Below are 27,681 nucleotides of genomic sequence, written 5' to 3'. Positions count from 1 at the left end.
AAATTAACAGGACCTTTAAATAGGCCACTTGCATCATATTTTTAAATTTTTTTTTCCGGTTAAGGAAAATATTCTAAGACATTCTGTATTATTATTATTTTTTTAATCGTATTTTTGAAACCCTGGGGATTTTTTGAAAATTTCTTTCCGAAAAATCAGACCTTTTTTTATAAACCGGAAAGACGGGACATAATTTTATAGGTGAGAAAAAACAATTATTACATTTAATCATTTAAATCATTTAAAAAAAAAGAACGTTTTCCACACGAATGACACAGCAGAATAACGAGGCATACCAAAAATATTACATCTCATAAATATTTTTTTCCTTGATCCATCTTATTGATCATAAATCATTATAATGTACAACGTCTATATTAATAAATCCAATGTAATATACTTGTACTTGTAAATTATAATAATAATAAGAATATTATAAAATTTGATTTTGATAAAATCAGCACCATAACCATTATACCTCTAAAACACGTACCGACATCTAAATTGTACGGGGTTTTCTTCACATCTGTCAAAAATTCAAACCAAATGAAAAGTTCGCAGAGAACAAACAATAAATCTAGTGAACGAATTCAAAAATTCGCCTGAAATCAAAGTGATGCCATATAAAAAAATTAAATCAGTGTGGAATTTTACAAAATTAATAGGAACATTTTCAGTAGACGGGACATTTTCATGTAGTGACGACACGAGCCCAAATAATGGATTTATTTATTTAAAAATAAAAATAAATGTACATTTCTACAAAATTTTACTAACATTTTCGTAATCTTAGTAAAAAGATCTATCCACACGATTTTTTCCAAGTCGTTATGAAATCCATGCAAGTGGCCTATTAGGATATAATTTATTTTAAGTATTAGAGATGGATTATTTATAACTACCTACATCGATTATTAAACTAACTAACTAACTAACCATCACGCCGTTTCCCCGCAGGGGTAGGCAGAGAGGACGGACCGCCAAACAACTCGGTCTTGGCACACACTCCTTGCCTCATTCACATTCATACATCGTCTCATACATACTCTTCTATTGTTCTGACTCTTGACATGGCCCGACTCAAGTATCTGATTCACTTGGTCGTGCCATGTCTTCCTCGGGCGTCCCCGACTTCTGCTACCATTCACATTTGCATCGTATATTCTCCTTACACTCCTTTCTTCGCTCATTCGCTCTACATGCCTAAACCATCTAAGCGTCCCTTTCTTGATCTTACTCATTACGCTTACATCAGCCTTGCACTCTTTGCGGATATCCACATTCCTCACACGATCATACATGGTTTTACCACACATACGCCTCAGGGATCTCATTTCAACAGCATTCAATCTACTTTCATCCTTTCTTTGCCAGTTCCATGCCTCACTTCCATACATCATTTTATTTGTGTTCATAAATATGTGGAATCCGTATAAAAAATCGAGTACAATCATTTTTTGTATTAATATGTGGGTTCATATACTTGTTGCGTCGAATATTATTATAAATGAGGATATCTGTAGAAGTTATTATAAACATCTAAATAAATGTATAAAATCGTATTAAAATTACTTTGTGGCATCATTTTAATCAAATGAAAATAAAAATTATAATATTTTGACGGCGGCCCGTGGTCGAGAGTTAAGGCTTTCGACTAGCAGACTAGGTCATGGGTCCAAATCACGGCGTGCGCATGTAAATTTTATTAAATTAATTCGTGTTATTTCATAAACTACTCATTAAAAATAATATATAATATTTTTGCGGCATCTTCCACAGTAGTAGAAACTCTCAGTATCGCCCTGGTGTGAGATCACAATTTACAATTGAAATGTTGCTTGAAATGGCTTTGGCCGTATTTGGTGACCAGATCTGAATAGCCAGGTACTTTATCCTAACCAACGTTTTATTTCCACATCTCCTTCCCATCCCCATTACCTTCAGCCACTGGCTCTGGACGGTTGGGAGCAGTTGGGACTATTGTGGGGTCTCACATAAAAATAAAAAATAAAACTGTACACAGTGAGGTTCACGTAACCAGATCATATTTTATTAAAAAATGATTTATAAAGAGCTGATTAAACAAAGTTTTTTTAATTATTTGATATAAAAATGTTACGAAATAAAATTGAGATAGTTAAATTTTGCAACAAATAATTACAGTTAAAAAAAATAACTTTCCGAGAACCAGAAAGACTTTTTTTTACATTAAGAAAAACCGATTTATTCATTAAATTTTTTTTTTCTTTTGCCCAATCACATTTGCACTCAGCGTAACTCCAGGAAGTGTTAAATTTCTAAGTCATCTTATGAATTTTATTAGTATTGTGTGCATTTAGCACCATGTATCATAAAAGTTCTACGATTCGAAAGAAACAAATATATTCGCGAAATTTCCATTAGAATGTGATGAAATACATTCGCCATTCTAGCAGTCTTAGTGAAAAACCACCATTCGGAATCGAATTTGTCTTGAAATGGCTTTAGCCGTGTTTAGTGACCAGATTTAAAGAGCGGAGTACCTACTTCTTAACCTTTTTCTTACCAATCTCATTTCCCTCCCCACTACTCATAGCCGCACTACATTCCAAATTATTATTTGTGGATGCCACAGACATATGAATATATAGACTAGAAATTAAAGGTGAGGGGTAAAATTAACTGTTGAAGAACGAAGGGGGTAAAGCTGACTGTGATTCGTCAATAAATCAATCTGACAGTATATAGGCATCTCGCATTATAATATCACCATTTAGTTCTTAAAAGTAAAATCTGCTTTTGAATTACTCGCCACGTTATGAACAAATTTGCGAAGTCCAAATTCGGCAAAAAAAAAATTCTTCTATTTTCAGAGTCGAATATTTTGTTTACGTATTTAGTTAAGACACTTTTATAAGTGTCTTAACTAAATATTGTTCATAATTTACTTCCCAGTAACCAACGATACGTACAGATATATCTCGATGTGATAGTATATGTTTCTACAAACTGATCCATATTATACGATGTAATTACGCTTAAAATAATGCTTACATATGGAATGTAATACGACAATTGGGTTTATTCTCTTTTTCACATCTATTTTTACAAGTTTTCATAGCTAAGCCACCATTTTGCCGTGTTATTTCATAAAATGCCTCGACCATAGCTCGACGCTAGTTCGAACAAGAATGATGACGTCACATTCTCAAGATTCACGGGAAGCCATACGCGAGCCCAGCCGGCTCCAATGGAACCGGTATGGGGAGTGGGGAATAATACGCTTTTAATCACTTAGGGCAGGTCTACTAATATTCATATGTCTATGGTGGATGCCAAAGTCCCAGAGTGTTGGGTGATTCGTGCTCGTGTGCGGTATGTCATCATTTATAACATTTCACTATTCCATTTACCTTAATACTCCATTATTACATTCAGTATTCCTTTCACCTTAATACTCTATTATTACATTCAATATTACCTTCACCTTCATACTCCATTATTACATTCAATATTCCCTTCACCTTAATACTCCATTATTACATTTAATATCCCCTTCACCTACATACTCCATTATTACATTCAATATTACCTTCACCTTAATACTTCATTATTACATTCAATATTCCCTTCACCTTAATACTCCATTATTACATTTAATATCCCCTTCACCTTCATACTCCATTATTACATTCAATATTACCTTCACCTTAATACTCCATTATTACATTCAATATTCCCTTCACCATAATACTCCATAATTACATTCGCTATTTCGTGCATCTTGGTACTCCATTATAACATTCATTTCACTTTAATACTTCATTATTACTTTCACTATTCCCTTCACCTTAATACTCCATCCATCATTAAATTAATTTAAAAGATTAAAAGTATTTGCTTTATCCTGATTAATTTTTGGGATATTCCTCATTCTTTAGCCAACGTTTCAGACAACGTAACAGTGTCCATCATCAGGGCATTTGTGTAGATTGTGATACCATTCGTCATTTCAGTATATTAAATAGTTACATTTAAAACGTAAAAATGTGGATAATAAAAGAAAAATTTGTGAATCTTTAAAAATATATATTTTTTTATTAATTACACAGGCTAAAGCATTTAATCCATTTCTTATTTATTACACATCTAGTTTCACAGTCCACAACTTTTACTCCGTAGACTATTGATTCTTCTGGTGTCTGTGAGACAGTTTAAATAATATTTTTCACTTTTCTCTAAACGTAATATTTGTACAATTCAGTTCCAAGCAGCTTTGAGGCAACTTTAATGGACAACTTTTTTAAAACAATAATTATATATTAACTATATTTATTGTTATAATTACATAACAATAAAATAAAAAAAATAAATGAACGTTGTTTTAGGCTTTTATTTTTGGGGTAGACGTCAAGTACCGGATTCCATGAACTATGTAGCGCGGCCTCATTGTCTCAATGAATTAATGGGGTTTTTGTGGCGTTGCCTTCGTAATAATCATCCCTTTGATTTAATATTGGACTATCTTCGTGTCACCTGTTCTTGTTCTTAATTTTAATTAACTTAACTTACTTTATTTTTGTAATATTTATATTTTTTGTAATACCTGCATCAACTGTAAAGCCCCCCTGAGGTGATATCTCACAAAAACGGTGCTATACAAATTGTCCAGTAAATAAATTAATTGATAATATGGCGCTTGATTTATCGGATTCCTTATATTGTACATTATCATATTTTACGAGGTAATCTCAAGGGTCATAAAGAAAGTATATGTCGCTTAAATGAAATGCAACCTTAACATAGGACACTGGCTAATTAAATTAGGCTCCAAGACATGTTTTTACTGTTGCGTCTAAAATCCGTAATGAATTTGAAAATTTGCCTTTCCCACTTCCTTCATCATTTTGGCAATCATCAAACGTAAATCAACTCCCTCTCATTAGCATCTTAAATTTGAGTATATGGTCTTTCATTTGCTCATCTCGAGGGTGGCATCTGAGCACCTAAGTGTAGCATCTGAGGCATCTAAGCTTAATACGGTCACACCTATTCCGATGGGTTTCAGTCAAATTACACCGGGAATCCAAGTAACCCTATATTTCCCAGAAAGATTCGGATATGTTTAGATAGACATGGTTCACAGCCTCCGCGGTCGAGAGGTAATGCTCACGACTAACAATCCGAAGGTCGCGGATTCAAATCACGGCGTGCGCAAGTAAATTTAAATTAATTATTTTCTACTATTTCACAATTTATTAATTAAAAATAAATTAAAGTGTATTTGATTCACGTTCAAGAGTGGAAGATACTCTCACTTTCACCCTGGTGTAAGACCACCATTCGGAATTAAAACATTGCTTGAAATGGCTTTAGCCGTATTTAGTTACCACATCTGAATAGCTTAGTACTTCCCCACCTACCTCTACCCTCCCTACTACCTTCAGCCCAACTGGGGATGGTATAGTCTCATTGGCACCAAATGGCTGGGAGCAGTTGTCACTCTTATGCAGTATATTCAAAAATTATTTTCATTCCCTGTAAAACTTACACCATAAACCGTCGGAATAAAATATATATTTTTTTAATGTGTTTACCTTTCCAACTGTTTTGGGTATTAAGGAAGTGAAGAGGGGAAAGATCATTGTTGTGGTCTAACACCAGTGTGATACTGAGAGTATCCACCATACTTAAAGTTATTAAATAAAATACAGAATAGAATAGAACACTCTTCGTAGGGAAAAGTTAATTCTGGGAAACAATTTGATGTTTTTTTATACATAACAAGAGAATGACGTGGTCGAGCATTTTGTGCTTTGTTTTAAACAGTTGGAAATAAACGAACAGCGCTGTATTTCTGCAGTTGCCAGAATTAACACGGCTTTACACTGCAGGACTTCATAAACCTCGACATTTGTAGAACAGAACTTTTATTCTAGCTTCATACATCAACAAGACTTTGTTCTAATTGTTTTGGAATTGTTCTTTCTTTAAAATCATCACCATAAACGTAATTTGTTATTAATTAGAGGGGTATGACAAAACTGAGTAGGTGAAATAGGATTTCGCCGTTCTTGGTGTGCAGCTACAGTGAACATTACTAAGTAACTATCATGCCATTTATCTGCAGGGGTCAGCGGAGTGGATGGTCCACCATACAACTTCGTGTCACACTCGCTAAGTGCTTAAGGCTAAGCTTAATGCCAAATCACTATTTTGATTAATCTTTATAACGAATTGGTGTACATTATGAATACCAAAATATATGCTTTAGATAAATTGAAGGTTTTCCTTTCGTTTCTCTTGAGTAGAATACAAATAAAAAAATAAATTACTCAATTAAAAATATAAATGTAAGCAACTAAATTTTTTTTAATAGTAATGTATGAACACGTAAAGGAAACAACTTCAAAAAATATAGTATCATAGCTAAGATTATCTGTCACAGTTTCACTTGACTGATTTTTTTTTTCTTATAAATTTATTACCAAAATAAATAAAAACCAGATTTTTGCTTGAAATCGCACGTTTCTAGATTCCGTTTGTCAAGCGATTTTAAAGCATATTACCTACAATATAAGGTATACCAAGAATAAACACATTTTTGGCTTGTAGTTTCCTCTTCATGAAGAATGATGTCTTACATAGTTTTTTATATCACGTTAACGGATTTTAAAGTTTTGCATTATCACTGTGTATATTGCATAAAGTTGAATTGAGATTTTAATATGATCACAATGTGAAAGCGCACATAAAAACGTCTTTTAGTCTCCGTTGTCGAGAGTTAAGGCTCTCGACAGCAATCCCGAAGTTGCGGGCTCAAATCCCGGCGTGCGAAGAAAATTTGATTAATTTTTTTTTTTTTTTTTTTTACAGTATTACCGCACAAGAGTCCCAACTGCTCCCGTCTGGAGCCAGTGAGACTATGGCATCCCCAATTGGGGTATGTTGTGAGGCTGAGGGTATTGGGGAGGGGAGGGAGATGGGGAAGAGGAAGGTGGGGAAGTACCTGGCTATTCAGATCTGGTCACCAAACACGGCTAAAGCCATTTCAAGCAACGTTTCAATTCTGAATGGTGGTCTTACACCAGGGCGATACTGGTAGTATCTTCCACTCTGGAACGTGCCGCAAATATACTATATATTATTTTAATTAATTAATTGTGAAATAACACAAATCAATCAAATAAAATTTATTTGCGCACGCCGGGTTCGAACCCGCGACCTTCGGATCTGTAGTCAAAAGCGTATACCACTAGACCACGCCGGCCGTCAATATGTATAATTTTTCAATTAAGGCCCGTAGTAAGCGTTCAAAGATGGTTTGAAAGCGAGATATGCAAAAACTAATGTTAGAAAGAGCGGGCTAATATAAAAAAAGATAATAATTAAGCTAAAATGGTGAAAATATTTAATAAAACACGACTCGTTTGAAATAGGGCAAAAATCTTTTGAAAAGTGCTTTAGTCGCATTTAAAAATACACTGTGATTTTTTTAATGGCTATAACATTTTAAATAACAGACAAAACGTGTTTTTAATAATTTTCGGAGCTTGCGATTTTTTTCTATTGACGGAATTTAATATAATTAATGTTTCGGCATAAAAAATGTATAGATATTATCTTAAAACAATAATATATATATTTTTAGGAACTTAAAAACTTAAAGAGTTAACGAGAAACTTGTTATAATTAATAATATAATAATATTAATAATCGGTATAAATTGAGTATGCGGGGGTTTAAATCATTAAAAATTAAATGAGGTATATTTGCGGCACGTTCCATAGAGGGATATACTCTCAGTATTGCCCTGGTGTAAGACCACCATTCAGTGTATAATATAATTTACTAACTATAACGCCAGTTTCCCGCAGAGAGGAAGAACCTCGTAATAACTCGGTTTTGGAACACACTTCTTGATTAATTCACATTCTCTTATTCTGACACTTGACATGGCCCGACTCAAGTATCTGGTTCACTTGATAGTGGCATGTCTTTTTCGGGCATCCCTACTTCTTCTACCATTCACATTTGCGTCATATATTCTCCTTACATTCCTTTCTTTGTTCATTCGCTGTTCATCTGTGCATCTCTTTTTACTGACGAACTCTTAGGTTAGCCTTGCATTCTTTGCGGATCTCCGCATTTCTAACATGATTATGCATAGTTTTATCACACATACGCCTCAGGGATCTCATTTCTACAGCACTGACTATATTATGACTGCAAAATTCAAATAACAAAATGTTCGTGAGAAAAGACTTTCATAGTTTATTTGTTGCAGTAACCATTGTATATAGAATAACAGAAGAAATGCCGTGATAGTAACAGAGAGAAAAAAGTAATTACTCATTAGCATGCATTTTGATTAGACAGGGACAACAACATCGGCAGCACGCACGTTTATGCTTGACATTGCATTGGGCTTTGTATGCTTGCAATCTTCTCTTGGCTTCGCACATTCATTGTTAGACTGAGACAATAACTTCGGCAGCACGCACGTTCATGCGTGACATTGCATAGGGCTTTGTATACTTGCACTCTTCTCTTAGATTCGCACATCCCTTGTTAGACTGAGACAATAACATCGGCAGAAAGCACGTCCATGCTTCACATTGCATAGGGCTTTGTATACTTGCACTCTTCTCTTGGCTTCGCACATCCCTTGTTAGACTGAGATAATAACATCGGCAGCACGCACGTTAATGCGTGACATTGCATAGGGCTTTGTATACTTGCACTCTTCTCTTGGATTCGCACATCCCTTGTTAGACTGAGACAATAACATCGATAGCACGCACGTTCATGCTTTAAATTGCCGAGGCTTTTTACATTTGTTTAGATTTATTTTATTCTTCAGATATGTTTAAGCGAACGAAATTTAACAGTGTTGTTTGTTAATATTTGGATTCACCAAGGGGCATAATTTTAATAAAAATTAACACAGTTAAATATTGCATTTCATCATGTTAATGGTCAGTTGTCAACAAATTGCCTATCGACAATTTCAATCACACGTAGGCGCAGCGAAAACGGGCCAAGCGTTAGGCTTTTGTTTGTAATGATGTTAGTTTACTAGTGAAAAGCACTTTAATAGTTGCACAGAAAATTACTCGCATTTTATTTTATTGTCTTTTTGATGAAAGTTTAGGCCTAGTTGCGTCACATTTTATTTGTGTACTACCACCTACCATCATCAAAGGTCATTTGATGGAATTAAGAAACATGTTTGTGATTTGCATTTTCCAGGTGTTGAAGTGGAACACATGTCAATCTGCCAAGATAATCGTAGATAGAGGCTATACGGTTGAAAATTGGAAACCGTGTAAGAATTCACTTCTACGTTCGCTACATTTTGAAAAACGTTTTATCAACAGGATCTAAAAGATATCTTTTTTCATGAGTGGTTTTTTTGCTATAGTGTCCTGTAAAGTTAAAAGTTATCATACTATTTATAAGTTATTTGTATGGAAAACATACAATGATAATGTATTATAACCTTATTTATTATTTACTATTTTATTTAAATTGATGTGTGCTGAAATTATTTATTCATCATTTTAAATTACAACGATAAAATCGGTGGTGGTTACGAAGTTATCTGCGTTTAACTTGACATAGCTTAATAATTGTTTTCAACTCCAAAACAGTTGGCACCAAAAATTGAATTCTAAGAATTACAGACAATGTGCCTTATTACTAAATATGTTTTATCAATATTTCGTAAATGATTGTTTATCAGGCGTATATGTTTGTTTAAATAAGCAGAGCTTGGTATGTTTATTTAATTTTTAAAATTGTTTTAAACACTCGAGAATTTTTTGGCATACAAATATGGCGTGTTTGCAAAACATCTTAGTAGTACTACTAGGTACTACCTAGAGTACTTATAGAACCTGAAAATATAGACGAGCCAATTTTGTAGAAAAAACTCCAAGTTAGGACAAATAACGGTAAAAGGTCTGTGAATGTTTTTTTTTCATGACCAGATTTTTTCATTATTACTTCGACGGCTTCCGTGGTCGAGGGGTAAGGCTCTCGACAAGCAATCCGAAGGACGCGGGTTCAAATTCCGGCATGTGCAAATAAATTTTATTTGATTATTTGGTGTTATTTCACAATTTAATTAAATATAATATATAGAATATTTGCGGCACGTTCCATAGTGCAAGATACTCTCAGTATCGCCCTGGTGTAACACCACCATTCAGAATATTAAGCTAGCTTGGAATGGCTTTAGCCGTGTTTGGTGACCAGAACTGAATATCCTGGTACTTCCCCACCTTCCTCTTCCTCGTCTCATTCCCCTCACCTACCTTCAGTCTCACAACATTCCCCAATTGGGGATAGGCCATAGTCTCACTGACTCCAGACGGGAGCGATTGAAACTCTTGTGTGGTATTCAATTCAAAAATGTACTGATAGACGTAAAAAGTAGAAGAACAACATAATATAACTGGAAGTGAGTGTACAAGCGTGTCTCCTGGGCCACAGAAAAAATATCATTGTGGTCCTGCCCCATGGTTGACCTTGGTTAATCTCGGTAAACCATGGTTATCGTAATAAATATTCAGAAAAAAAATCTACTTATTTAACGCCCTGGGGGGTTTTACATGTAGGTAGTACAATTTTAACATCACAGAAGTTAGTAATAATAAAAATTAAACTATATTAGATAAAAGATACAACAAACAAAAACTAAAATAAGACAGCAAACAGAGAGGTTATTAATTTTCTTTTGAATTAACTTAATGATTATAAGGTAAGGTTTATGCATAGCACAAAGGATTACAAATTATTATAAGCAATAATTATTGTAAGGCTGCGGTTGAAACAAATTCCTGTAATATCGAAAAATCTGTTTTTGAAAAAATAAGAAAATACACAGATTAAGGAAATGAGTTCAAAAGAATTTGACATTTTCAGACTATAAAATATTACCATTTGTAATTTCGGCTACTGGCATTATACCTAGCTCACTTATAAAAAATTTAGGCGTATTAGATCTATCAAAAAATTTATATATAAAAATGCAAAAGTCAGTCATTTTAAATACATGTAGGATTACAAAATATTATTAATATTTAATTTTTAAAAATATGGTTTAGTATCATATAATTTAATAATAATAATATTTTAATATATTTTAATTATAATATATATTTTAATAATTATCATATAATAATAATCATAGTGTTTTTTTTTTTTTTTTCTTTCGATAGTGTCCCGCACTCGTGGCTGATCAAAGTATTAAAAATATATAAAATTAACCCCATTATTATTAGCTTTTTGGAAAATATTATGTCCTTTTGGAATACCAATTTACTTATCAATTTAAAAGGTAAGAAAATAGTAATACCGGGCATTTCAATTAAAAGAGGGATTTTTCAAGGAGACTCATTGAGTCCTCTTTGGTTTTGCTTAGCATTGAATCCTCTATCTAAAATGTTAATTAAAAGCAAGTTTGGAATAAAAGTTAAGGGTAATACAAGGGAGAGTAGTACAATTTCGCATTTATTATTTATGGATGATATAAAATTATTTTCGAATTCTGAACAAAATTTAGAGAAAATGATCGAGGTAGTTAAAAACTTTTCAGATGATATCAAAATGACATTTGGTTTAGATAAATGTAGAACGATCCATATAGAGAAAGGCAAAATTGTAGATGGGGACGAGAGTATATTTAGAAATTTCCAAATTACTAGTATGAAAAGGGATGAGGTTTATAAGTATTTAGGATACCCACAATCAAATAGATTAGACCATAGTAGTATTAAAAATGATATTAGGATTAAATTTCAAACTAGGATAAGGAAAATTTTAAAATGCAATCTATCTGCTAAAAATTTAGTAAAAGCAATAAATACTTGGGCAATACCTCTATTAACGTACTCATTTGGCATAATTAAATGGTCTAATACAGATTTAGATAACTTAGAAAGATTAATTAGAACTACGCTAACAAAGTTTAATTGCCACCATCCAAATTCAGCTATAGAACGAGTTAATTTACCTAGAAATTTAGGAGGTAGAGGTATAGTCAAAATAACTTCTTTGAAACATAATCAGGTAGAAATGCTAAGAACTTTTTTCCATAGGAAAGCTCATAGCTCAGAAATGCACAAAATAATTTGCAAGGCAGATAGAAATATTACACCTTTAAATTTATACGATGAGAATGCCAACATTTTTATAAATCCCAACCAGGAATTATTAGATTCCTGGTCAAATAAAATTTTACACGCAAAACACTTCAATTATCTCAACCAAACGTATGTTGACAAAATTAAGTCAAACAAATGGTTGAGTATTGGAGAGTTGAGCGCAGAAATAGAAGGATTTATGCTTGCAATTCAGGATAGAGTCATTAATACTAAAAATTATAGAAAGCATATAATCAAAGATACAAATCAAATTGATGATTTGTGTAGAAAATGTTTGGCTTTTCCGGAAACTATAGAACATATTATATCGGGATGTTCTATATTAGCACCGTCCGAGTATACATTTAGGCACAATCAAGTTTTAAAAATAATTCACCAAAATTTGGTAATTAAACATAACTTGATTGACTGCCGTAATGTAGTACCATATTATGAATACGAACCAAATTCATTTTTAGAAAACGAATTTTATAAAATATATTATGATAAAACTATACTAACAGACCGAGCGATTAGTCATAATAGACCCGATATAGTTTTACATGACAAAATTAAAAAAATAACTTATATCATTGATGTTGCTATTCCAAATTCCTGTAATATTCAAAAATCTGTTAGTGAAAAAATAAGAAAATACACAGATTTAGGAAATGAAATAAAAAGAATTTGGCATTCTCAGACTATAAAAATATTACCATTCGTTATTTCGGCTACTGGCATTATACCTAGCTCTCTAATTAAAAATTTAGGCGTATTAGATCTATCAAAAAATTTATATATAAAGATGCAAAAGTCGGTCATTTTGAATACATGTAGGATAACAAAAGATTTTTTAAATATTTATGTTGAGGGATCAGTAGGATTTATAGGCCCTGTTAGAAGTTCTACCGAGCCGAACCCTCTGATATGAAAATATCTGGAGACGGTGAATTTTTTTTTTCCAAAAAAAAAAAAAAATAATAATAATAAAACAATACCCAAGACTCCCAACATGATAGCGCCATCTGTTGGGATATTTAAAAGAAGCTTTTAGTTCGATGTTTTACCGTATTAAAAATTTCAAATAGGCGCCATCGGACGGCCTGTATTGATAAAAAATTAAAAATTTAAGTGTTCTTTCTTAAATTGTAGTATAAAAATATTAAATTAACTTTAAAAAATGGAAAAATATAATACCAATAATTTATCGTTTAGTTTTGTTAAATAAACGTATCCAAAGTTTTATAATCTGCATTTTAAAAACAAGTACAATTAGTGTTTATGAAAAAATTTAACTACGAACCTATTTTATTTATTTTTTAGTTTTTTTTTTCGTACGTTTAAAGAAAACCCCTTCAGGTATTTTTTGACGATATTCAGCCTTTAATAGTATTTTTTAAAACGCACGTATTACGGTCTGAAAAAGGTCATATTTTCGATTTGATTTTGATAATTACTAAGCCTATGTTAATTTTAAAAATGTATTAAAAAAATTTACTTGTTGAAAACACTATCATTATCGATTTGCTTAGTAATATTATCATTATATTAAATTAATAAAAAACTACACTCGGCCTTAAAACAAGTTTATTAGTAAGGGAGATAAACTTTAAAATATACCTACTACAATTTTCTAGATTTTTGACCGTTCAATGTCAAGTCAAGGTTACCAATATCTATTGGTAACCATGGAAAGGATGTGTGTCATTTTTGGCAGGATATTTCATTGGTATGCGAAGTCTTCTCTTAGTAGATATCTGCAATTTTTGCTGGGTGTTTTCCAAAAACAGCGTTATTTGCAGGAGTGCGATCATTTCTTCCGTTAGTGTGACTTTTTATATGACCCCATTTAATTATTTGATTAACCTACTAAGTGTCACTCACTTAACCTTGTTGATTACGTATCCCTTCATCAACCTTGCATTAAAATAATGAGGTAAGAATGTCCCATTGATTGGCTGCATTTACATGGTCACATTGGTATTCTGACTTCATAACAATTAATCAGACTAATTGATGAGTAGTACAGATCATGAAGGATATATTGGATCTGCAGTAAATCCTTTGCAATAAGCTCAGTTAGCGCTAAACAAGAAGATGTCAAGATGTCAGAAGTACAGCTGGAAATTATAATAATATTATTTGTAACTCAATATTTTACACAACGTAATTAAATTTATAAACGACACACTCGACCTGTTACTCGCAAGCCCAGATTAGCAATGCCGCCGTTTATTAAAACCTTGTGCACACACAATTGTGCTCTCATTCTTGCATCACATATCTCACTCCCCCGAACTCACATACACTACAATAAGCAATTATTATTCACTTGTAGACTCTAATGAATTAAATATAATTCACAGGAAAGTTTTTCGGAAGCGTATCGTAATGCATATTTCAGAACTAGTGAAGAGGAATAAATCATGCCGTTAGTGGATTATGTTCTACTGACGAATATTTTATGAATCGTTAAAAAAATCACGTCCCGCTCGTCGGATTGTTACGAAATTGATTCTGCTCCGTTAGATCATCAAGTTGGCAGGCACAAATGCATTATGCTGGACGCATGACTTTACCATGGCTGGGTATCGGGTAGGCTTGGTACTAGGCTCCGCGCCAGTCTCGTATAATTAGGCGGACAATGCATTCAAATCCGATTAGCATGTAATATCGGTACTTGGCTAGAGAATGGGTATACCATAAGGACTGTTCGCTGTCACCGGCTGATGGAATTTTCTAGGTAGAAACTCAAAAGGCACTTTACAGTACTTGCTCGCTTTTGCTGTGGGTTTGCTAATGGCTCCACGATCCATTACAGCAGGATTGATAATAGTACTAACAATTGTTTTTTATGGTAACCGGATAAATCATCACAATGATAATTCATCACATCTTTAAAAAGTTATATAGTCATGGAAAGTGATGAAACAAAAACATTATTAACTGAGTTAAGTAGGTTAGGTTAAGTTAGGTTTAAATTTTTTTTCATCGTTTCTAATGACTTTATATCACTTTTTAAAAGTGTCTTGGATTGTCACTGTGTTGAGTTATCATGAAACCGTTTTTGATACACCTCTCACACTGTGAAGAGTTTTCACATTGGTTATGAAGATTTTTAAAAGGCAGAAGTAGGGGACGCCCGAGGAAGACATCGCACGATCAAGAGAATTAGATACTTGAGTCGGGCCATGTCAAGAGTCAGAATAATAGAAGAGTATGTATGAGACGATATATGAATGTGAATGAGGCAAGGAGTGTGTGTCAAGACCGAGTTGCTTGGCGGTCCGTCCTCTTGCCTACCCCTGCGGGAAAATGGCGCGATGGTTAGTTAGATACTTAGTTAGTTAGATTTTAGTTGAAGAAGTACAGGGTGCGGCAGAGAGGACGGATGGTTTAAAAAAAATCATAAAATAGTTAATTTTTACTCAAAAAAAAAAAATATTGATGGAATCAGGTTCGCGAGGAAATAGCATTTGAGACAGTTAAGTGTGTAAAATCACATCAGGCATGTGGTGGCCAAAATCGTTGATGCAGTGCTGCAGGCATTCTTGGAAGTTCGCGTAGACTCTCTCCAACATCGCTCTCTCAACTTGGGCGACTTCCACGCGAATTGCGTCCTTCAATTCGTCCAGAGTTCGGGGCTTGTTCTCGTATACTCTAGCCTTGAGGTGTCCCCATAAGAAAAAATCGCATATGGATAAATCTGGGGACCGAGGAGGCCAATGAACATCGCCAAACCTGGTAATAAGGCGACCAGGGAAGAGAGGGCGAATAACGTCCATTGATGCTCTGGCTGTGTCGGTCGCCCCATCCTGCTTGAACCACACACGTTGGATTGGAACACGTCGCCGTCGTAATTCAGGGAAAAAGAAGTTGGTGATCATTTTGACGTAGCGCTCTGAGTTCACGGTAACAGCACAACCATTACCGTCTTCGAAAAAGTAAGGGCCAATGATGCAAGTTTGCGATACAGCGCACCAAACCGTTTCTTTTGGGCTGTGCAGCGGTCTTTTGTGTAACTGTTGCGGATTTTCATAAGCCTAATAACGTAAATTCTGCTTGTTAACCATGTTATTTAGGTGAAAGTGGGCTTCGTCACTCATGAAAAAAATGAGGTTCTCATTTTGATCGATCATTGCTTCCATCTCACGTGCGAAGTTTATTCGTTGTGCATAATCTCCGGGCTGTAACTGTTGCACAGTAGCCAATTTATAGGGGTTAAAACGGAGATCCATATGCAAAATTCGCCTTACCGAACGATCACTGAGGCAAAGTGCAGCAGCATGTTTCCGGGCAGATCGAGTCGGACTGCGAAGAAAGGCTTGTCGAACGCGTTTAACATTTTCATGAGTTCGAACTGTTCGCAGAGTTCCTATTGGTCTTCTGTTGATCAGTTCACCACGCCTGCGAAGTGATTCAACCCAACGAAGGATCGTGTTTCGAGAGAGAACAGCTCTTTTCTGATGAATGTTGAAGTGGCGACGAAACTCACGCTGTACGACGGTGATTGACTCATTATTTTGGACGAAACAATCATAGGCGAAAACGCGGTGCTCCACCGTCCACGGCTCCATGACGACAACTGGTAAAACAATGCTAGGAATAAACGAGTCAAGCGGCACCCCCCCCCCCACCTCTCTCGTAGACGGAGGGGTGAGTAGCACCCATCTCAAAAACGTCCGTCCTCTCTGCCGCACCCTGTATTAAAGACATAGAAAAAACTTTTTTTTCTTAACACGTCATCGCTGAAATGACTAAATGAATACCTGTGTTTCATAGGCATCTAAATTGTGTCTATGCTGTCTGTACAAAAATTAAATAGTTTGTTTTTTCATTTTCAAGACGTCAGAACTCTCAAACTTGTATAGGGCTATCCGATTCTTCAATAGTGGTCTCAATTACACCCTACAAGTGAATTTGGGGAGCACCTCTAGGCTGGAGCCCCACGATACTGTATACTTACTTGATTCTGTGCAAAATAGGGTGGTGCGTTTGATGGTGGAGCCTGCTGTAGGGAGCTAGCAGCATCCCCGGTGTACCGGTGCACGTGCGTGAAACTCGAAAGACACAGTTGATGTTGGCTTCATGAGAGCGGGTCGTTTCTTCGACTCGTTTTTTTGAAGTCGGCTCGTATGTAGAACGAGCTACCGACATCTTTTTTTCTCCTTCAAGACCTGCATTCGTAAATCCCATCATACACTACTCATTTCTGCCCAACCGGGTGTTGAGATCGTTCCCCTGCCTTTCCACTGTACATACAGGGATGCTATTGTGAGGTGTCAAATAAAAATAAAAATCGATCGCATTTCTGCTTCCGAAATTAGGCAGCGTTTTCAGCTTAAAAGAGGAGTTGGCATCAAAATTAGCCATTAAAATGAAAATATCATGAAATTCATTGGAACAATATTTTTAAAAATTAACGATTATAAAAATCCGATTTTAAAATTTAAAAAGGGCGAAATGAAATATCAATCATTTAATTGTCAGAAGCGTAATTAATATTGTAAATATTAATAAAATTTTAATTTTTTAGTTCTTTATCGGGAATTATGTAGTTTGATGTATTTTTATCAAGTTACCCGTGTATTACCCGTCACAGAAGCTGTTATCCTATCGCCTTTTTACTATTTGACACACATCATAATTGAAACGTAAACGTATCCCAGCTCTCAGTATGTAGATTGTAGATATATGCAAGTCTCGCTCCGGCACATATTGTGTTGTCAGTGCAACAATATCGTAACTACTGATACTATCGTAAGTTAACTGACGGAGTTACGTGGTTAGAAATAGTGCACACGTTTCCTGAAGGTTGTAACGTAGTATTTATCTCATGCTCGGACATTATAATATATTATATTAACTTTATGTTAGACTAAATAAATTTTGTTCATTCATTACGAAGGTAAATGAAAATATAAACAATAATTAAGATAACACATAATTTTTAAGCAATAAGTTTTAGCCAGAAACACCTATATAATTTTTTTTAAATCTTACGAGAAAAAATACATGCCGCCGACGGGAATTGAACCCGCAGCTTTCTGACTCCCGGTCAGACGCTCTACCAATTGCGCTACGTTGGCTTATTCAAAACCCGCCAAATTATTGCTCATTAGATTTTTTTTTAAATCGAAAAAGGTCTCCGAGTCCAAATAATAATTGTACCCAAATATAGATTACAACTTATTAATAAAAGGTTCAAATCAATATAATTTCATAATGAGCAACGGAGCTTTGAAATATCTGATAATATTTGGCTAATTTATATAGCGCTGTTTTCGTGAGAAATCATCTTGATGTATAACATTAACAAAAAGCATAATCATGCAATGACATCATAACGCATAAAATGATCAGAAACTCAGAAACTAAGAAAATCAGAAACAAGTTCTGTGAAAGATTTTTTCAAGTTCTGTTTTTATTTAAGTTTTGTCAAGCAACTAGCCTACAATGATATAATAACAGAACTTAAATAGGACTTTCACAGAACCCGAAAATGAAAGTTGAAATTTGATGAATTGTTCAAATTCTCCGAAACAACCCGTCCTTAGTGTTTGAATGTTCAATATCCAGGAGATTGAACAAATAAGAACTGAAACATTATTCCGTGAGTGGATATTGGCACTAGAAAAATGCTTAAAATTTCACTTAAAAACCAAAAAATATGGTTTTTTTGAGCTTCATTAATGCGCAATAGGCAAATGAACATATTGGCATTCATAACTCAGTTTTGCAAAAAAAGATCTATTAAACATACGAGAACTAGGACAGCGCAATGTAATCTAGATTCAAGCGAGTGTTTGAAATGCTCAGTACTGGTATTTTTACATTATAACATGCTTTTGGAAAGAGTAGCTCTTTAGGTATATGAAATTCGATGAGCTTAAGTAAATCAGGGCAGTCTATTCTAAAATTTACAATTGTGAACCTAAAAATTAAGTCGGATATAATCCTTCGATCTGAGAGATTCAATATAATCATATTGTCAAACAATAAGACAGTAAGGTCAAATTGTTTGGATAAATTAAAAAAATAATAACAGGAAAAGAATAATAAAATATGTGTTGAAAATCGAATGTCTTGTACTAACCATCAGTTAATTAAATAACGTTCTGGAATTTTCAATTAGTTTTGTGTTCAATCTTCATTATTATTTATGAGATTTTTTCGGAGGCACGATTACCAATCGCGAATTATTTCACAGGTTCCCAATCTCCGGGAGAGCTATGAAATATATGCTATGCTCAGTTACAGCAGCAAACGTTAAAGTGTTAAAACTGCGATACATAATTCACAGAGCCACAATAAAGACCCTTTCAGGACCTGTTTAGAAGCAATCAACATTTAACTATGGCTAAGTGGACACTTGTTTCTGGAGAGAAAATCCCCTGTGACTTTATTCAGCAGTGCAGTCACAAAATGTTGGCTTGAAGCTCGAAACAGTTTTTACTGATTTAAATATTAACTTTATATAATAATTTAAGCTCGAACATCGAAAAAGTTTTTATCTAATCTATATATTAACGTTAGATACTAATTTAGGCTAAAAGCTCGAAACAGTAATTAACTTTGGCATCGACATTTTCATAATTCGACAACTGGACAATCCAAAATACCATTTTATGATTTTTTATGGATAGTCGGATGGCAATTTTTGAAAAGAATGAATTATGAATGTTTATGGAAATTAATGGATATGTCTGGAAAATTTTGGTTATGTACGTATCATGCTAACAGCAATGGTTATGTACGCATCATGCAAACTGCAATGAGTATGTACGTATAATGCAAATAGCAATGGTTGTGTGAGTATCATGCAAATATCAATGGTTATGTACGCATCATGCTAACAGCAATGGTTATATACGTATCACGCAAACAGCAATGAGTATGTACGTATAATGCAAACAGCAATGGTTGTGTACGTATCATGCAAATATCAATGGTTATATACGCATCATGCTAACAGCAATGGTTATATACGTATCACGCAAACAGCAATGAGTATGTACGTATAATGCAAACAGCAATGGTTGTGTACGTATCATGCAAATATCAATGGTTATATACGCATCATGCTAACAGCAATGGTTATATACGTATCACGCAAACAGCAATGAGTATGTACGTATAATGCAAACAGCAATGGTTGTGTACGTATCATGCAAATATCAATGGTTATATACGCATCATGCTAACAGCAATGGTTATGTACGTATCTTACATTTAGGCTTACATCTTGATTAATTCTGACGAATTCTTAACATATTTTATTTTATATATTTTTTTAGAGCGATCTCTACGGATGTAAGTTATTTATATTTGAAATTAATTTAAATAGTACTTTATCACAAAAAATTTTTTCTTGTAAAACTTTTTTCATCAATAAAATTAGCGCCAAGTACCAGATTTTATTTTTCTAGACGAAAAACTATTAACTTCCCGAGGGATATCTTTAGAAACATCTGAGATTTTAATAATACGTTCATCAGAAATTATTAAAATATACCTCACGAAAAGATCGATTTTCTAGTCCTGGTAAGACAAATTCGAACGTAGGTCCATCCATTACGCCTGCCACGCGACGAATATTGTTTTTACAAACTTATGTCGTTAAGATTCACACTTTATTTTAGAGATTTGTTAAGGCAAATTCAACCGTATGTCTGTCCAATACACCAGGTCCACGCGTTGCATATTTGTGTGCACGGTTACATCACTTACATCGTTAAGATACCGACTTGCTTTTATGGTATTGTCTCGTCTTAATGCTTAAAACTATCAAGGATTTTTCTTAACTCCCGGGAAACAATGTATAAGCCGTGAAAGAATTTATCTTGAAACTTAAAAATGAACGCAGAGCGAAAAGTTTAACGCCTCCGACTTTGTTACGACAAAAGTTACGGTAAAAAATGAATGGAAAAAATCCCCGATGAAAATCGTACTAAAATTAATATCCGTTACAAGACTTCCTAATTGTTTCGTGTTAGAACTCACTTCACGAACAAAAGTTCCCCATAATAAAATATATACAGATAATAGAGACGTTAGTCGCTGCGGCAGGGATGTTCTCTCAACTTCGGGTACCCACTTCTGGGGGTAGGAAGTTGCACTAAGTAAAAAAGGCTTCTGATGTTCAATCAGGTGGAATCCGTGAATGATTTATTTGATTTTGGAAGGATCGGCGAATAAGTGACTAAAAATTCGCAATGATACAAGTAGACAGATATCTCATTTTTGTTATTTATTTTTTATTGCCATTCAAAAAATGACTTAAAAATACAATGCATTCATTGAGAAACCTTACTGATATAAAATGTTGTTAATTTATTAAGAATAACTTCAAATTATTCCTAATAAATTAACGAATGAATTGATAGGTTTCCTAATAAACTTTCAGTAAAACACGAATGTGTTATCGCGATATCGGAACACGTGTTCGTAAACCTTATAATATTTTCGCATTTTGTCATTAAATATTATCAGGAGAAACGCAGGCGCATGAACACGTGTTCCGATTAATTGGCAATGTACTAAAAATTTTACAGAAAAAGCCTGCGGTCCTGTTTTCTCTTATGAAACATATATCTGACTGTAGTGATTTATGTAATTGTAAAAAGCATTCACTTTGTGGCTCATCATAATTTATAATAAAAAAAACACATAAATTTGTTTTTGACCACGATAGTTTTATTTTCACTCTACCGGTTTCGGAAGATCCCTTCCTTCGTCAGGAGAATATTTAAAACTGTTTCAGGAGAATATTTAAAACTGGTTAAGTTTTAAATATTCTCCTGACGAAGGAAGGGATCTTCCGAAACCGGTAGAGTGAAAATAAAACTATCGTGGTCAAAAACAAATTTATGTGTTTTTATTATAAAGTAGTGATTTATTTTTGTTATATTGTGACGTGTTGCGTATCCCCCTTCTCTAGTAAACTTTTCGGACGGCGTTTCTGTGCCCGTCATCAGGGCATTTGTGTTGATCGTGGTGAAGTGTGTGTTTAAGTAAAGCGATACCGTGTGGCGCGTGTCAATTCTCTTATGCCCGGTATTTCATAATAATTGATTGAATCGTGTGGTTTTCGGCGTTAAGTTTTGGTGTATCCGTCAAGTATTAGAAACTGAGAACTGTTAAGCTTCGCTCCATTAATATATATTAATGGGTATTTTGTGGATTTACATTGCCTCCGTAATTAGGCACGCTCGATGTGTTTTGGGTCTACCCAGGACTTCAGGAATAAATCCAAAGTAATGGCCAATTTCAATAGTATAATAAGTGCTCGATATCAATAGTGATCGAATTTAAAAGTATGTCATACTTACTTACATACTTTTAAAAAAATAAGTAAGATATGATTCGAATTGAACACTGGTAATTTGTTGCAACCTTTGTCGCATTGCATGTTGCATTGCTAATATATGTACGCGTCTTAATACTATGGAGCTAAATTGTTAACTATACTACACTTCTTACCGCGTATGACGAAACCTTATGACGAAACCGTATGACGAACTCAAACGGGAGTGTAAAAATGTGCCAAATAATTTGCATTTCTGTGGCCAGGTGATATTTCGGTCTTATGTCCCGCTTTTACAATTTAAATCCCTCGTTATTACAGAGACAGATGTAAAAAAAATATACGCCAGTAGTTGTAATATAAAAATTCTCATCTCCCAATCAACAACATCTGTTTTATCATTTTGTTATAAAATTTATGAACAAAAAGTTTCTTGATAACGATAATGTCGATCGTCAGTTAAAAAAAATAAGAGATGAAATAACGTTAAGCTTTGTCAATTTGTTCATTATACAACAGTCTGTTTTAATAACGGTACTTTTATGACTGGCTCTAGTTGTGTCATACTCTTTTCTGTAGGGCACAAACTGATTAAAACATGAAACGGAATGAAGAAATAAATTTATTGGGTGCTAACAACAATAAAAAGACTTGAAAAAGCACTCACTTTGTAATACTGTGGTGCAGCACGTCATTTTTGTGCTAAAACACGCATTGATGTCGAGTCACTGTGAAAACCTTAAAATAAAGGGATGTAATAACAGAAAATGTTTTTTCAATCCGTCAAGAGATTCAAAAATACGGAATTGTTGTTGTTTTTTTTTTAAAGAAACTCATAACATATAAATGTTATATAAAATATAACGTTTTCCTCTACTACCACTACAGCGGAAAATGTTGCTTATTTTGAATATGGAGGAATAAGCTAGCCGATGAATTAAACTCACGACGCCTGGGTGGAAACCAGAGATGATGCAATATCAGCAACTGATCGGTCTAAATACATATTATCATAATATGTACGAAAGAATAACAATCTATTACAGTTACATAATGCATGGTGCTCTTGGATAAATAACTCAAAAACCACAACCATATATTTTGCCAATTTATTTTGGAAATAAAGATCAACCACTCGAGCGATAGAGATTTTCAGGTGTTCGGTTTTTGATTCGGCCAATCGATTTAATTAATATGGTGCTTCCAAATATTGATGCTGAAACATGAACTGCTTACAGCCGTTATAAACCAATGAATCATAAAAATATATAATTATTAAAAAACGTCTACCTAAATATTTGTAACTATCGCTTGAAATAATGGTGAACCAATGGGTAAAATATTAGAATTCCGCTTCAGACTTTACACGCACAAATTATTGTAATAACGACGCCATGTTTTGTTATTGTTAGTAAGAGTATGACGTTTGCCGGAATGTTCCGTTTAAATACAGTTTCATAAACATTATTTCTCCCCGTTCTATTTAAGATTTAAAAGGTGGCCATTTTGTAATCCGAATACGCGCATTCCTGGCAAAAGTAAAGCTACGATTACACTGGGTAATAATTTTTAATGCAATGTATTTTTTTGGTAATAAGAATTGCTTTGTTTGAAAAAATTTTAATGGGATTTTTTTCTAAGATTATCATGAATAACCACATCTCAAAGCTTTGCGATATGAGTGTGGAACGCGTGTACCTGTATATATATATATATATATATATATATATATATATATATATATATATATATATATATATGCTTCTGGGGAAGCGTACACGATGGCCGACCCATACACTGTAGAAATAACATAGAATAAAAACCAATTTCAGATTCTTAGGTTCATAGTTTGGGGTTTAATAAAAGAAGAAGAAACTAACCTTAAAAATTTCAGATATTATTTTAACGTGATACCTATTAAAATGCATCATAAAATTCATCTTACATTTTCAGTGACTGATATAGTTGTTTTTTTATTGTTATTAAATTGATTCAAAGTGTAGGCAGCCACTACGCGCATTTAGTAGCCATAATATTATTTTTCTATATGGTATCCCCAGCGTGCTACTTACCTGCTGAGTGGAATAATCGCCATCTTCATTCGCTGTTGGAGACTGGTTTGGTGTAGCGGCTCGCGTACGTAGCTCGCCTACATTTCTTCTGATATTAACGTCGTGTTTGTAATATTGCGAATAAGTGTAATAAACGATAGATTCTGTGTCTAAAAAAAAATTGTGAATATAAACCGCTTTTTGTAATTCTTAATTTTCGCCTGACATCGGACACGTAAACACGCCCATAGTTCACTTCTGTCAGTTTATTTTTTCAGAAAAAAAAAAACAAAAAAAGTAAGGCAAACTGAGTTAATTTCAGGTACACTTAATCTTTTCAGTGATTGGTGGGAAAATACCTTTCAATGAATTATTGTCAACAATGCCTCATTTTACCAACCCCATTTGAAATGATACTTGGTTTGCTTCGGTCGATTTCAAGGAAACAGACTTCTTACAGAGTAGTAACCATATTAAAAAGTTAACAGTTGCAGTCTTCAGCCAGAGAAGAAATTGGTCGCTAGGGGAGCTTCTGCAGAATTAAAAACTTGTTGAAATCTGAATAATATATTATGTCGCCGCAAGCGACAAACTTTTTCGCGATTGAATATTATTATCATACGGAGAAAAATGGCTGCGGATTAAAAAAATCAAGAAACTGTTAAAAATGCAGCTGCATGTCATTCAGAATATATCTTAATACGTGTTACACGCAGGTGTCCTTATCCGAATAAATATAATGGACGAGATGCGATAATATTACTATTTTTAAAAACACGTGTTTCGACTTCCTCGTAACATATTCGTGCTTTACTGATGGTTAACTATTAAATTTGTAATAGGTGTTCAGTCCCATTTTTAACAGATTAATTTTTTTTGAAGATGGTGTAAAAAAACAAAAAATATACTCAGAAACAAAATAAAATAAACTTATATTTTTTTTTTTGAAATATAATTTTATATTTATAAAATGGAAAATTTTAAAAAAATATATATTTTTACTACAACTTTCGAAAAATTGAGAGAATACTACATTTTGAAAACACGTCAATTTTATTTAGGGAATATTTAATAAAACTATCACCTCATTTTCATCCCGTTTATGCAAATACAAAAATTAATATTATAATCATTTCCCGAGAATAAAAAAAACAAAAAATGGGATTTTAAATTCATGATTTACATTTAGCTACACACGCATAAAAATTTTATATTAATAAAAAAAATAATTACGGTAACAGTAATTTAAAAAATAATATGCCTGAAATAACCTAACTTGTCTGTCGGCTGAAATGCGACGTTGCCAGGTGTTTCGGAACCTATTTACATATTTTTTTATTAGTACCAACTCGAATCTAAACTTTTACAGTTTTCATACAGTGTGTAACAAAATTGATGTGATATTATTAGTAATTTATAAGTGCATCATTCCACATGCCAACGCGATGTGGTTATGCACCGTACATCATGTTTATACCGCAAAACTTAGTTAGGTACTAACATCAGCTGGTTACCTTGCTTTAAATTAATTAGTTTCCTACTACCTGCATTCCATCGTGGTAACATTGTATCTTACTGTTTCGCCGTTCTAAGCTGGAGTTCAGTAGCAAACTTTTCGCAAACACAATTTCACCCGAGGAAGCCAAATTTCCGAACTGCGCGATTTGGCTTTCCAGAAATATCTCCAAGAGAGTTTGATCGTCTTCCAAACTGGTAGACAAGGAAAGAATACTTTATGTAGCAGACCACAACATAGTCCAACTGATTAAATAAACAAACAAGTTATTGCTTTGCTGCCGACTTGGCTTTCAACAAATTTACACATCATTCCAGTGTTGACTCGGGGCCACATCTGCAAACATTCACCCAAGAGTTCTAATAAACTTCATTGCATTCTCAAATTTGCTGATTTAAGCATTCTTTATCCTGATAATAATTGTACTTTTATTAAAAGTTTGTGTACATACTTTGAATAAGGAAACAAGGGTTAAAATTCCTCACCGTAATAATAAAAGCAAAAGATTAGATAACTTAGAAGCCCTTGAAATCAAAAAATCCCTAAATAATAACGCTAGTATATTGAATATCCAAATTAATTTATCGTTTAGTCCCATTCTAAATATATTTCCAGTAAACCGCTCTGTTATTGCTGGAATTCCCGTAATTACCCGCCCCCTTTGATAACCTCCCTCTCAAACACCTAAATTATATTTTTTGTGTATATATCTGTCAATATTTTGTATCATAGGTTAGTTTTAATATTCTCCTGACGAAGGAAGGGTGCTTCCGAAACCGGTAGAGTGCAATTAAAATTAAAATGGTCTAAAATTTTTTTATCTTTTATTGTACTTTTATGCTTTTGTAGTATTTTAATTCAACGCTATTTAAATTAATAATAAACGTCCTCTAGCCATCGAAGTTTTTTTTCAATTTTTTAGAGGAATTATTATTTAATTATGTCATTTCAAGAAGAAGTGTGATGTAAATATATAAAACAGATACATAATATTGTCTTAGTCCTCCTCAGTAGGAGATCCAGAAGCAATGAGACCTTTTTCAAGGATTGTTCTCTTAAAAAGTTTCGTAAGCATGTTGCACATGTATGTATGTTGTATGTTTTGCCATCAGACGGAGAACCGGGGTAAATGTTCTTTAAATCAACTATCATAATATATTTTGCACATTTTCACAGGAGATTATCCCCATTCTGCGTTGCAATGGCGCTTTACCCACGCCATAGATACGGTTGCACGGCATACGAATCGGCCATAGAATAACTTCACATACACGTTTCTCCAACCGCTAGGTGCTTATTCGCCACCATGTTCTCATGACAGGGCGGCGCAAGCCGCGGCCCGCGTATCACTAATGGTAAGCAAGCACCGGCTGCTCGGCGTAGAATTTGCAATCGCAGGCCAAACATAAAGAATAAGCAAATAATTAGCCTGTGGCGCATTTAGTACACCAGCGTTTATCGGATTGCTGATAAAAAACATTTATTTCACAACAGCTTATTGCATATTTACACATCTTCTTTTCTTTATAAAAGCAGCGCCTTTATAAATAAGATATATTAAATCTCTAAAACCACTAGCGCCATGTAGTACTACTCGCAGTACTAATCTGTCTACAAAAAACATGTCCTTATAAAACTCGTTCTATTATTATGGTTTCCTTTTCTATTATGGTCAAACGT

At 33.7% G+C, this 27,681-nt stretch overlaps 1 protein-coding gene across 1 annotated transcript in view; it reads right to left on the bottom strand.

The window, feature by feature from the left end:
- Positions 1–16,705, bottom strand: part of LOC149416690 (melanization protease 1-like) — a 32,816-nt gene extending 16,111 nt beyond the window's left edge. Inside the window, exons 1-2 of the mRNA XM_089641300.1 lie at positions 16,624–16,705; positions 15,632–15,834 (exon numbers count right to left, since the gene is read on the bottom strand). Of these exons, the coding sequence (XP_089497426.1) occupies positions 15,632–15,834; positions 16,624–16,705 (285 nt within the window). The remainder of the gene's footprint in view (positions 1–15,631; positions 15,835–16,623) is intronic.
- Positions 16,706–27,681: the final 10,976 nt, after the last annotated feature.

Source organism: Hesperophylax consimilis, chromosome 16, assembly GCF_061612785.1.
Source record: "Hesperophylax consimilis isolate HC1 chromosome 16, BYU_Hcon_1.0, whole genome shotgun sequence".
Lineage (NCBI taxonomy): Eukaryota > Metazoa > Arthropoda > Insecta > Trichoptera > Limnephilidae > Hesperophylax > Hesperophylax consimilis.
The sequence above is the reverse complement of the archived record's forward strand: the minus strand, read 5'-3'. Positions and strand labels throughout refer to the sequence as shown.